This window comes from Hyla sarda, chromosome 8, assembly GCF_029499605.1.
Source record: "Hyla sarda isolate aHylSar1 chromosome 8, aHylSar1.hap1, whole genome shotgun sequence".
In the NCBI taxonomy this organism is placed as follows: domain Eukaryota; kingdom Metazoa; phylum Chordata; class Amphibia; order Anura; family Hylidae; genus Hyla; species Hyla sarda.
This window is the reverse complement of record NC_079196.1, coordinates 39,320,061-39,332,572: the sequence shown is the minus strand read 5'-3', so window position 1 is coordinate 39,332,572 and position 12,512 is coordinate 39,320,061. Positions and strand designations below refer to the sequence as shown.

General features: G+C 44.7%; 1 protein-coding gene across 6 annotated transcripts in view; it reads right to left on the bottom strand.

Moving 5' to 3' along the window:
• PKP4 (plakophilin 4) overlaps window positions 1-12,512 on the bottom strand; it is a 332,003-nt gene that overhangs the window by 111,284 nt on the left and 208,207 nt on the right. For 4 of the 6 annotated variants that reach the window (XM_056535032.1, XM_056535035.1, XM_056535037.1 and 1 more), the window contains 3 exons: window positions 6,342-6,473; window positions 6,031-6,218; window positions 3,107-3,677 (listed from right to left, as the gene is read on the bottom strand). In XM_056535032.1, the coding sequence (XP_056391007.1) occupies window positions 3,107-3,677; window positions 6,031-6,218; window positions 6,342-6,473 (891 nt within the window). The remainder of the gene's footprint in view (window positions 1-3,106; window positions 3,678-6,030; window positions 6,219-6,341; window positions 6,474-12,512) is intronic. The other 2 variants (XM_056535034.1, XM_056535036.1) reach the window with 1 other exon arrangement.

Below are 12,512 nucleotides of genomic sequence, written 5' to 3'. Positions count from 1 at the left end.
ATTGAGCATCAGAGACGAACCAGATGCAATATGCATAACGCGCTTCTGTCATTGGTCACTTCTAATACTGAGATATCAATCCCATCATCACCCCAGCACTGTGACATATTAGAGCTAAGAGACAAGGCGACTGAACACGATGAGACACAACATAATTAGTAGCACTTTTTCTTTTCTAAACACTGCGTTCCGTTCATAAGTGTATGCCATCGCCTTGGCGCATCCACAAAGTGCATAAGATGTCTGTATTTCAACACCTATTCCTGAATATATGCCAAATCATCTCAGCTGCGAATACTATTCATCTAAAAGCAATTACGTGGAAAAACAGCAAATGGAGATTGGGCCATTTGTTATTGATAATTGCCGTTCCCACCTGGAATGATATTTTTCTGATCTGAATTTGAGATAATTGTTTCCTCTGACAGCCTCTCTATGATTTGGAAATATTGTACATTTCTGCCCCAGGCACAGAGAGGAAGGTCTCAATGAATGCACAATGACATTTCAAAGGAGAGTGGGAACTCCAAATCACCAAGATTCCCTGACATTGAGAAAGTCGATGCTCAGCGAGAAAGACCGAAAATGAAAGCAGATCGGCCATGTGCATCTGTTCAGCCGACTGCACACGTCATAAGTCTCCGCAGTTACTACAATGAGTGGTGGACTACAGAACTAAGCTACTGGCTGAGCCGTATAAACTAGATCACAAAGACAGCAGTAAAAAGGAGATATTTCTATTAACATGTAGAACTAAAGAAAACCGTTTAGGAGTAATAGGTTATAGTATATATTAGGGCTGCACGATATAGGGAAAACGTGCGATTGCAATTTTTTGCCTAAATATTGCAATTTCGATATGCGATGTGATATAATAAAAAAAAATTGGGAAATCCCCCCCATTTCATGTCCAATCGCCTCCATTTCACATCTACATACCCATTTTATACCCACCGCCTATTTCACGTCTCCCCCTCTGTCCCATTCTCCTCCCCCCCTCTGTCCCATTCTCCTCCCCCCCTCTGTCCCATTCTCCTCCCCCCCTCTGTCCCATTCTCCTCCCCCCCTCTGTCCCATTCTCCTCCCCCCTCTCACATTCTTGTACTGCAGTAATACACTGGGTTTCCCGGGCGTATTTCAAATCTTCCGCGGGACCCGGGAAACCTAGTGTATTGCTGCAGTACATGACCTTTCCCCATCAGCCAATCACTAAATTGACACGTGACACCACTGCGGCCAGTGATTGGCTGAAAAGGGAAAGGTCCTATTGCCTGTACTAAGAAGAGAGGAAACTCTGTAGCGCACGGAGACGTATCTGTAGGGACAGGGACATGTGAGCAGAAGTTTTTTTTTATTTTTCTTCTTGCGCCCTTAGCTCAGTGTTTTTCTAGCAGGGTGCCTCCAGCTGTTGTGAAACTGCTACTCCCAGCATGCCCGGACAGCCTTTGCCGGTCCGGGCATGCTAAGAGTTGTAGTTTTTGCAACAAATGGAGGCCCCCTGGTTAGGAAACAATGACTTTTAGTATATAAAATTAGTTTTTACCTGCTCTGGCCGGCCCCCGCCACGGGACCCAGCCCGAGCAGATAAGCGCATGTTTTCCCGAGGGGCCGTATGGCTATATCACAAAAAGCAAAAATCGTGATTCGATTGCTTTTGCGATATATTTTGTGCAGCCCTAGTATATATCTATATTTGTATATAAATACTCTGCAGGGTGCTCCACTAATGGCGCTGTACTGTTGCTTTAGCACTGTACCACCCTGTTGCATCAGGTATACCAGTGGCACACTAGAGCCATCTTATCAGAGGTTTACAATACCCACTCATTAACCCTATTAATAGAAGGGATCCTGAACTTTTGTCAAAATAGCGAGCTGAGCTGTCTCCTCTTGTTCTGGAGGATCTACCCAGTCTAACATTACACCAGTGTTTCCCAAACGGAGTGCCTCCAGCTGTTGCAAAACTACAACTCCCAGCATGGCCGGACAGCCGAATGGGAGTTGTAGTTTTGCAACAGCTGGAGGCACCCTGCATTACACAGACAACTCATTAATTTCCCCAGGAATTGTGTAATGCCTCACTTTGCCTGTGGTGGCACTGCAGAGAAAATGAAACTTTATAACTGGTGCAAAGCACACTGGGGGAGATTTATCATCGCCTTCCTGACATTTTTTGGGCTGTAATTTGGCGAAAATATAAATAAATAAATAAACTAAAGTAAAGCACAAAAAAATTAAAAAATAAAACTAAAGAAAAGTGATATCCTAAAGCAAGTATTTAGGTGATTTTTTATTTGTGCAAAATGTATCGACATCTGTGCACCTGTGCAATAAGCCAAAAACACTGCAAAAAAAAAATAATAAAAAAAAAACGGAAGGAATGACTGCACACAGCCACACAATGATAGACTCGTGTCAGCATAGTTTGGAAGATTTATGACAGGAGTCTGTGCTTCTTGAAAACTTTCCATGGTTTTCCCGGCCATTTGTCCCACTTCTTCAAAAGCAGAGCTCCCGAATCAGCGAGATCTTTGGACCACCAGGGCAGGCTTGTTAATTCGCTCACAGGGTTCCTAGAAGTAACCCTTTGAGGTATAAAGAATTACCAGATTTCTTCAGTCAGGCCACACAGGTGCAATGTTCCTGTCCCGGCAATTTTACTGACAATAAAACAGTGACGCAAAAAAGCATCACTGGCTTATTGCTCAGTAAGTGGAGCAGAGGACTTTAGTCAGATTTTGACCGAAATTGGTGCTGGGTATACCTGTACTTTCAGGTATCAATACTGATTACAGCTGATCATTCAGGGGGGGGGGGGGGGGGAGGGGCAATCGAGGGGATTTTGATATCAGTTAACTGTCACAGGAACGTTTCCAAAAATAAATTTTCCAAAGCTAAGAGTCCCTTTATGAGGCAAAAAAAATCACCTTGAAACTTTCAGTTTAACCTTTTACAAGTTTTCCATGTGGAACAAAATGATTTGGTGCACACGACAGCAACATCTACATCATTAATGAATATATCTCTATGGAATGTTGTGCCACAGACTCAATTTTGCCTTCCTGGGTATGCAACATTACTATACATGGACATTTTTTTTACCAACCTGTAAGGCTGTCCGGTCGTGGTGGAACCATTCTTTCATAGATATCAAACAGCTGGCCAAATTGGTCAGTGTCATGCAAGTTCCTCTGTAAAGTTCCCATGTGCTGTGGAACTGCAGTCATTCCAGCTCGCTTTGGAGAAGAGGTGGATCCTATAGGAGCTTGGGACAATGAACCAACTCTATTTTGTGTATCCGATAACGTTAGTGGGGAACCAACTCTTACTGAAGCACCTAGCGTTTGGTAATTTGAGGTTGCGCCATTAGGGTTGGAGTTTTGCCTAGAAGTGAGTGAACCAATCCTTCGAACACCGGTTGGAGAGTTGGACCTCCGTACTGTGTAAGGAGAGGCTGCTCTCTGAGAAGGCAACGTTGTAGAAGAGTAGGTGGTAGAAGCTGGAAGCGGTCGCGAATCGGTAATCGATGGGGAGCCATAGCCACTTCCAAGTGAAGTTCTCAAGGACCCTCTAGATGGCGATACTCCTGATCCAATGACATAAGAAGGGGACTGTGATCTTGAGGGAACAGAGCTAACGCGCCGAACTGCCCGGTTGGCCGCCATCGCATTTGATGCCTACAAATAAAGGAAAAAAGAACAAAAACTGTTAATAGTAGAATTGTGACTAAAACCACAAAAGCCGAGAACCATTCTGCCCATGTCTTAATGAGACAAATGCGGCGTAACATAATCGCTAGTTGACTCATTTTGATTGAGAACCTTTTTTCCAGCTTTTCATAGCGCTATTCATTTCATGATTCGTCAGTCTGAATGTTAGTATCTAGTCGTAAAGTAGAAAGGCTGCAGTTAATGGGAAAAGTCAGCCTTTTCTGGGTTAACGTAAGGCCCAGAAACTAATCACCGTAGTACATTACGAGTAAGATATTTTGCTTTATAAAAAGTCAACAAAAACAAACGTGCGTGTGAGTCCATTATCTTTTCAGGACTACATATCCAGAAGAAAAGGGATTTAGAAAGCAAAAAATGGGTTTTTCACAAACAGGGAGAAGACCCCTAGTAGCTATGACCACCAGCACCCGAGGCTTTAAAAACAAATGGATTATCGACAGAATTGGCCAGTGTTTCCCTACCAGGATGCCTCCAGCTGTTGCAAAACTACAAGTGTACAACTACTGTTGTAGTTTTGCAACAGCTGTAGGCATCCTGGTAGGGAAAAACTGGAATAAGCTATAAATATTACATCGGCACACCAATATATATTTATTGCACCAGATATCCAATGTTACAAAATGGAAGAAACCCCGATGCATTTCAGCTCTTTCTGACCCTTAATCATAGAATGCCATGACTAAGTTTAAGGAAAACACGAAATGTGTCAATCTTTTCTTGCTTTATAAAGCTGGATATCTTGTGTAATAAATATACATCCTGTAACTGTACCTTTTGTTTGCTGGACATTTCTTTCCAAGTATTAAAAGAGTAATGAAGTGGGGAAAAAAACTATCCCCAACCAAAGGATAGGAGATAAGGGTCTGATCGTGGGTGTTTCGACCCCCTGGGACCCTCAATTTTTTTCTCGGCGCCCCACTCTCCTTGTGCATGTAGCGATCTCCGCTCCATGCAAGGAGACTGTCGCCTCCCCGCACAAAGCGGTGGTCAACACGCCCCCCCCACCGCCATAAATCTCTACGGGTGAGCTGGACATACATGAACGCTGTTTCTATGGCTCTCCCATAGAGATGCATGGAGTTGCATGTCGAGCAACGCTTTGTGCGTGAGCTGACTCCGCTATGTTCATGAGAAGAGACGGGGAGCCATGAAGGAGATTGTGAGGGGTCCCAGTAGTCGGACCCCAGCGACTAGACAATTATCCCCTATCCTTTGGCTCCCATGGTAAATGGCTTTCATAATACAACACATTCAAAGCAAAAAAACAAAAAAGAGAACAATCTTTATGATGGGCTTGAGGCAGGTAATGTGGAACAAAGAGGCTGTGTATCCAATATAAACCTCTTGACGTGCTATTTCTCCAAGCTGAACACAATTGAAATTATAAAAAAGAAATACATCCAGGCGTATACAATAACACGTAGAAAATATAATAAGACAACGCCGTCTTATCCAAAGCAGTTTCAGCAAGATCATAAATCATTTCTCTAGAACAATGTAATGAACAAAAACATATGAAACATAATACTACTACAGAGTTTTTTTTGTTTACACATCGAAGGACAAGAGCAAAGGACAATCTAAGCACTGTGCTATAGTGAATATGAGAGAATATATACAAAGAAACTTAAAGGGGTGGTGCAGCAAAAAACAACTTATCCCCTATTCACAGGAGATAAGTGTCTGTGGGGGGGTTCCAGCTGTCAGACCCCCATGATCCCTTCATTCTCTATGGGATCGCCAGAGACCTGAGTGCGGGGCATCTCTGGTGCTCCCACAGAGGTGAATGAAGCGCGTGCCATCTGTAGAACGTGCTTCTCGCAGAGAGCCGTGTTGCGTTCAGAAGATTGCAGGGGGATTTCAGCTGTTGGACCCCCACGATCAGACACGTTTCTATCCTGTGGATAGAAAGTTGTTTTTTGCTGGACCACCCCTTTACAAGGGTTCTCCACTGCCCCATTGTTCAGAACATTTTATTCGGAACGCTTGGAGCAGGCATCGTGACGTCACTGCCATGCCCCCTCAACGCAAGTCCATGGGAGGGGGAGGGGCATGACATCACAAGGGGGCGTGGCAGTAATATCATGACCCCCGTCGCCCGCACCCAGCGTTCTGAACAAACGATGGGTGCTGCACAGAGATCGGTGGGGGTGGGGGTCCCAGCTGCAGGACCCCCACGATCAGACATCTTATTCCCTATCCTTTGGATGAGTCATAAGATGTATAGGGGCGGAATACCCCTTTAAGCATGTAACATAGTAGTAGCATATAAAAAAAAAAAAAAATGACAAAACCATACCTGGACTACAGTTTGACCTTCAGCCCTTGAGGCCCTCGCCATGTGGTTACTAGTAGATCCTGAGAACGAGTGTTGTTGGCGAAGTTCAGGTTTAGGGACGCTGTGGTTGGGAAAAGTCCCGGCTTCCTGGTAACCGCTGTCAGAGTAAGAGTTCATCTGCGTTGAGCTTCTTGAGTTACCTAAAGATCCTAAAAAAAAAAGTAAAGTAAAAAGGCAAAGTAGTAAAGTTGTACTACAAACTAAACCCTGAGTAGCCACAAACTAATCTGAAAGATATTTCAGTGGTAAGAAATAAATAAAACAGAACAGACCCTCACTTTCATGGAGTGACGTCTGCTCGGGGGAATACATGGTCACTGGTTCTGGGTCCGATCTGATGAGGAAGTGGTTGGGATGAGTAGAGTCAGACAGTCTCTGCTTAGGGGGACCTCCGGATGATGCATCTGAAACCAAAAATAAACCATCAACATGTGACAATGTAAACATTGCAGAAAAGGGAAATACAATTTCCTCAGCAATTCACTTGTGTTAAGACAAGAACTTAAAGGGAAACTGTCACGTAGAACAGGCTTCCCAAACTACAGTCAGCATGCTATAGGGTAGGGGGAACTGACTCGGATATAGTATTATTAGAAAAGATTCAATGGAACAAAGTAAAAAACTTAAAGAATAACTCTGGGATGTAGCAACTTACCCCCTATCCTAAGGATAGGGGAAAAGTGTTAGATCACGGGGGGTCAGACCGCTGTGGCCACCCTGCGATCTACCTAACGGCACCCCTGTTCTCAGCATTAAGGGGGCGTGTCTACCCCAGCACGAAGCGGCGGCCAACACAACCTCTCCATGCAGCTCTACGGGAGAACCAGAACGCTGCTTTCGGCAATGTACGGCTCTGCCATAGAACTGCGTGGAAGGAGCGTGTTGGCCGCAGCTTCGCGCTGTGGTTGAAAAGGCTCATTTCACGCAGAAAGCCGGGGCTCTGTACGGGAGATCGCGGAGGGCCCCAGCAGTCGGACCCCCCGCAATCTGACACTTATCCCCTATCCTTAGGATAGGGGATAAGTTGTTACATCCCGGAGTTATCCTTTAATTTTGGGCTAGTAGCCCAGTAGCAGATCTCAGTAAACGATTGACAGCCTGCAATACATGAAATCATTGTCACTATCTAGGACTGCCCACTGGACTCCTAAGGCAAGAAGAAGATATTTAAATTGGTTTTCAAGATGTCCTCCATAAAAAGCATAGCAGGTTATGCTCCCATCTGTGTTGTGGCTGCTTCTTTTAATGGAAGCTATGTTAGCATTTAGGATCCATGGTACAAAGAATCCAAACAATGGCTGACCTACCCTATAACTAGGCCTGTGATGTTTCCCGTTACAACAGCAAAAAAAAACGATACATGTTGCGCAATTCTTGCTGTCAAAAGGCCAGAAGGTCCGGATGAAACAGCCAGTGCAGGAGTAAACCCAGCTTTAATAGTAAGGTCACACATGCCGAATTATGCTGCGTATTTGCTGCCTTCAGAGTGAATGAAGTCCACAGCAGACAGCTCCATACATTGTTCAATGGTCGTGCTGGGTCACTGCAGCTCAGCTCATGTTCACTTCAATGTGAGCCCAGTTGCAGTAACCCAGCGGGGTCGCTACACAACGTATGGAGTTTTCTGCTTCCAGCTCTAGAGCTGGGCGGTATGACCAAATATGTGTATCACGGTATTTTTGTAACTCATGGCGGTTCCACGGAATATAACTGTATTCCCCCCCCCCCCCCCCAAAATCATGTGACCCGTGAGCGCTGTTCTGCTTCTCACTCGCCAGCACCCCCCCCCACCCCCAAATTAATCAGCCCAGCGCTGCGCTGTCGGGGTAAATACTCACATACCACCCACAGCGCTGCCCTTCTCATCCTCCTTTTTGTTGCGCCCGCCGGCGCTGACACTCTATACTGTAAGCTGTATCCCTATGCCCGGGCTGCAATATTTAAACAAAATAAACTTTAAGGCACCTTCCTATGTAAGCCTCACGCTCTTCCTGGGGACGGGAACGTCGGAGAGCCGTCAGCCTATCACCGGCCGCAGCGATGTTCTGCCTCGGCCAGTAATAGGTTGAGCCCACTGTCATGTAAGAAGCTGGCTTCTTACATGATAGTGGGCTCAACCTATCACCGGCCAAGGCGGAACATCGCTGCGGCCGGTGATAGGCTGACGGCTCTCCGACGTTCCCGTCCCCAGGAAGCAGGTCCGGACCGACGGGGGAAGGGGAGTTAAAGTTTATTTTGTTTATCTTTTGCAGCCCGGGCATAGGGATACAGCTTACAGTATAGAGTGTCAGCGCCGGCGGCCGCAACAAAGAGGAGGATGAGGAGGGCAGCGCTTGTGGGTGATATGTATTAACCCCAATGGGGACAGCGCAGCGCTGGGCTGATAATTGGGGAGATTTTTAGGAAAAATCCCTTTAACATTGCCACAGTTAGGGCCTTTGCTCCAAATGAGAAAGATATTGTGCAAAAATAGAATGAACAAGCTGGTGGGCCCCATTCCCAAAAAACAAAAAGGTCAAATATGGAATGCAATGGATACCATAGCTCTCATTATACCAGGCATAAAGCAATTAAATGTCATAGGCAAATCATAATGTTCATAGTGAACCATGACGGTGGTAGTTCAATGAAGTGCGGATGCATTATAACCAAAGAAATAGGTATTATACCAGGTATAACATCATTCAAAGAAGCCATCAATTCTGTACCCTACCAGCAAGTTCTTAAAAGGTGTTGCCCCATGAAACCACTTTTACAACTTTTCTTAGTGACTGGCTATTAAAGTAGAAAAGTTATTTTGGTGCCCCAAAATCTGGGCTCCCCACTAGTGGCTAAGAGCTAGGATCTCCAAAACCAGCAGGATGAGCATGTTCGGTTGCCGCGTTATAGAGACGCGAGGGGGTTTCTTATGTTCCCACTCATCTCTATTGAGAGGGATGGAGCATGCTCAAAGTGTTCTACTGGTAAGAAGAGTGCGCCAACACTGGGAAAAAAAATCTGTCAATGATTGCTCTGTTCCCATTTAATTTTTTTCGAAGCAGAAGAGGGTGGTGGTGAATTTAAAGAGTACCTCTCATGATCTTGTTAAATTTTATAAGCCTCCCTGTTCACTGCCCCCATCATGATAAACCACCCCCTGTCTTTATTTTTATTATTTTTTAGTTTTCTACCTTGATATTGTTCTGTATTTTCTGCTCAGCCTCAGATTCACAGACTGGGAAGGGGCGTTTCCCAGCAGGCTTGACATCACCTGAAGCCATACAGGGGAGAACTTCCTCCCTCACTCTGCTACACACAGCCCAGAGTAGTTCAGTGTGAGATGAGCTATGATTGGCTAAGGCTGTACACACCCACCTCAGTACCCCACCCCAGACTGCATTTCCTGAATTTGGACTTCTGCGAAGCCAGCAGAAATCCAAAGTCTGTATAAGAGATAGGGGGAAATGTGCTCTGGACAAGTAGGGAGACACCTAGTGGCAGCTTTATTAAGAACATAGTAAACTTCATTTTATTTATTATTATTTTTTTTTAACAAAGTACATTAGAAAGATTTTTTATTTACCATAATGAGTGCAATAGCAAAAATTTGTTTTAATGACCGTGCCAATTTAATTACTTGGTTTCAGAAGCTCATTTTTAAAAGGTTAGGAAAGGGTAAATCCAGTATTCCCGTTGGCACAACGCCAAAGCCGACATCCTCTCCGACCAGCCCAGTTCTCCAATAATAGCACAAACTGTTGTTTAAATAACTAGAGAGCCAAATGCGTTCCTTCCGCCGACCTAAAGTCAACCGTCTTGTGTGTTAAAACCACTTATACGCCTCTTATCATAAAACCAAACAGCCCGAGAGATTCCTCCCAGTCTAACAGAGCACAAAGAGACACTTGTACTAGGGACGTGTTTTAGCGCCATATTTCCTAGCAATAACCAACCACACATTAAAAATCCCTCTCCAGTGAGCACACAACGTAATACGTGTAATAACATTCTTAACATTAAAAACAAACAAACCCCCCCAAAAACTAACTTTAAAATACTACAGAGGTCATGTTAAAGATGTAAAGTATGGGTGAGCAGAGCTTTCAGGTGTCTAAGAACATAAGCAGATCTATTGTATTTCTGATTAAAAAGTGGTTCAGTTTTTGTATTTAAAGGGGTACTCCACTGGCCAGCGTTCAGAACATTTTGTTCCGAACGCTGAGTGCGGGCACCGGGACTCGTGATGTCACGGCCATGCCCCCTCAATGCAAGTCTATGGGAGGGGGCGTGACGGCCGTCACGCCCCCTCCCATAAGACTTGCATTGAGGGGGGGGGGGTGTCCGTGACGTCACGAGGGTGTGTGGCTGGGACATCGCAAGCCCTAAAGCCTGCACTCAGCATTCGGAGCAAAATGTTCCGAACGCTGGCCAGTGGAGTACCCCTTCAAGTACCCTCTTAGAAAATGCTGACCTAATAGAGGGACATCCTCTTTTCCGGACCCTCACCTATTAGCAGGAGTGAAGAAAAGTTAGAAAAACTGTTTCTTGCTCTGGCGGACACGACATTTACATAAATTATACGTACAGCCCACTGTGCAATCCCTTTTTTACCCTGTGGTGGCGCTACAGGGAAACTTAATACTTCATTCCAGCACAGCACAGCTGATCGTTGGGGGTCCAAGCTAATTGACCCACCAAATTCCATAAGGGAATGACTCGACAGTAAAATACACCAAGCCAGTCTTTGTTTTGGGTTTTTTAAAGGGTTACTGGAATATGTTTCTAGGTTTGCAATAGCGGGAGATGTACAGGATGGAGACGTCCGCTCTAGAGACATAGGGGCAGGTTTACTATTTGCGAATGAACCAGAATTCTGGTAGAATTTGCAAGAAAAACGGTCTTATATGACAGTTTATAAGGCGTTTTAGACAATTTTTATTATTGCAATCAGGTAATTATCATGCATGGAGTCACTGCAACATCTTTGGAGACTAGACCCAGGTCAGGTTGATCCCTTAACTCTTCTATTTGGTGGGGTGAACTGACCCACTTCTGCCCATCCATCTGACAACGATTGGGAACAGCTGGGTAGACATGTGCCAAGTCCTTAGGTCCAGAATAAAGTTGTGCTGTGTCAAGAACTAATGTCGGGTACAGGGCCCTAATTTACTTTGCCGAGGAGTTTGCTTTTTCCTCTGTGTACAAATTTAAAAGGGGTACTTGAAAAGGTTTTCAAATCAACTGGTCCCGGAAAGTTATGCAGATTTGTAAAATTACTTCTATGTAAATATCTTAATCCTTCCAGTACTTATCAGCTGCTGTATGTCCACAGGAAGTTGTGTAGTTCTTTCCAGTCTGACCACAGTGCTCTCTGTTGACACCTCTGTCTGTGTCGGGAATTGTCCAGAGTAGAAGCAGATCCCCATAGCAAACCTGTCCTGCTCTGGACAGTTCCTGAAATGGACAGATGTGTCAGCAGAGAGCACTGTGATCAGACAGAAAAGAACTATTCAACTTCCTTTAGAGCATACAGCAGCTGATAAGTACTGGAAGGATGAAGATTTTTAAATAGAAGTAATTTACAAATCTGTTTAACTTACTGGAGCCAGCTGATTTGAATTTTATTCCAATGGAGTACCCCTTTAAGTTTAAAAAAAAAATAAAAATGGTGGCTTCCTTCCAAAAACAGTGTCTCACCTATCCATTGGCTATGTCTGGTATTGGCTCAGCACAAGTGAAGTTAATAGGGTGAAGTTGCAACACCACACACAAACCAATGAACAGGTGCGGAGCTGTTTTTGGGGTGAGTAGGTGGGGGCAGCCATGTTTTCTTCCTTACCTTTTACAACCCCCTAACCTCTCTGAAAGAGACACATACACCAGAAAAATAAGTCCGAAAGCTGGCAGGTGGCAACATTTCCCAATTTACAAAAACAGCAACCTACATGCTGCATGTAACTTGTACAAGCGGCAAACAACCGGAATTCTTCATAGTTTTAATCAAGCGCTTGACAGCCGCCACTTCAAGACGCGCGCACTACAGGCATCACTCAAGCTGGGAAGCGCACGGAGTTGAAATGTCACAAGAATGATCATAGATGTCAAATAAGCAGCTGTGATGCCTGCGTAAATAAATAAGGTGATCGCAGCCTCTCGCATCTCATCAGGATCATTTCTTTAAACGAACACGTTCCACAGGACGCCAAGAAGCCATTCAGATGATTTAATTTTAGGCCTGCTGCTGCTGCTGGATGCCTTCAAGTGCTATGCAAATATTTTAGGCTGGGTGAATGCATTATAAGCTGCTGATACAGTTGTGATGACTCTGTACAATCACCTTATGGAGAAGATCGGAATGGCGCTAATCCCCGCACTCCAGGCTGCTCGAGCCTTGTTGACATGCTATAAAAATCAGAAAGCACTTCAGGGTGCGGGGGAACGGAAAAAAAAATAAAAAAAATTAT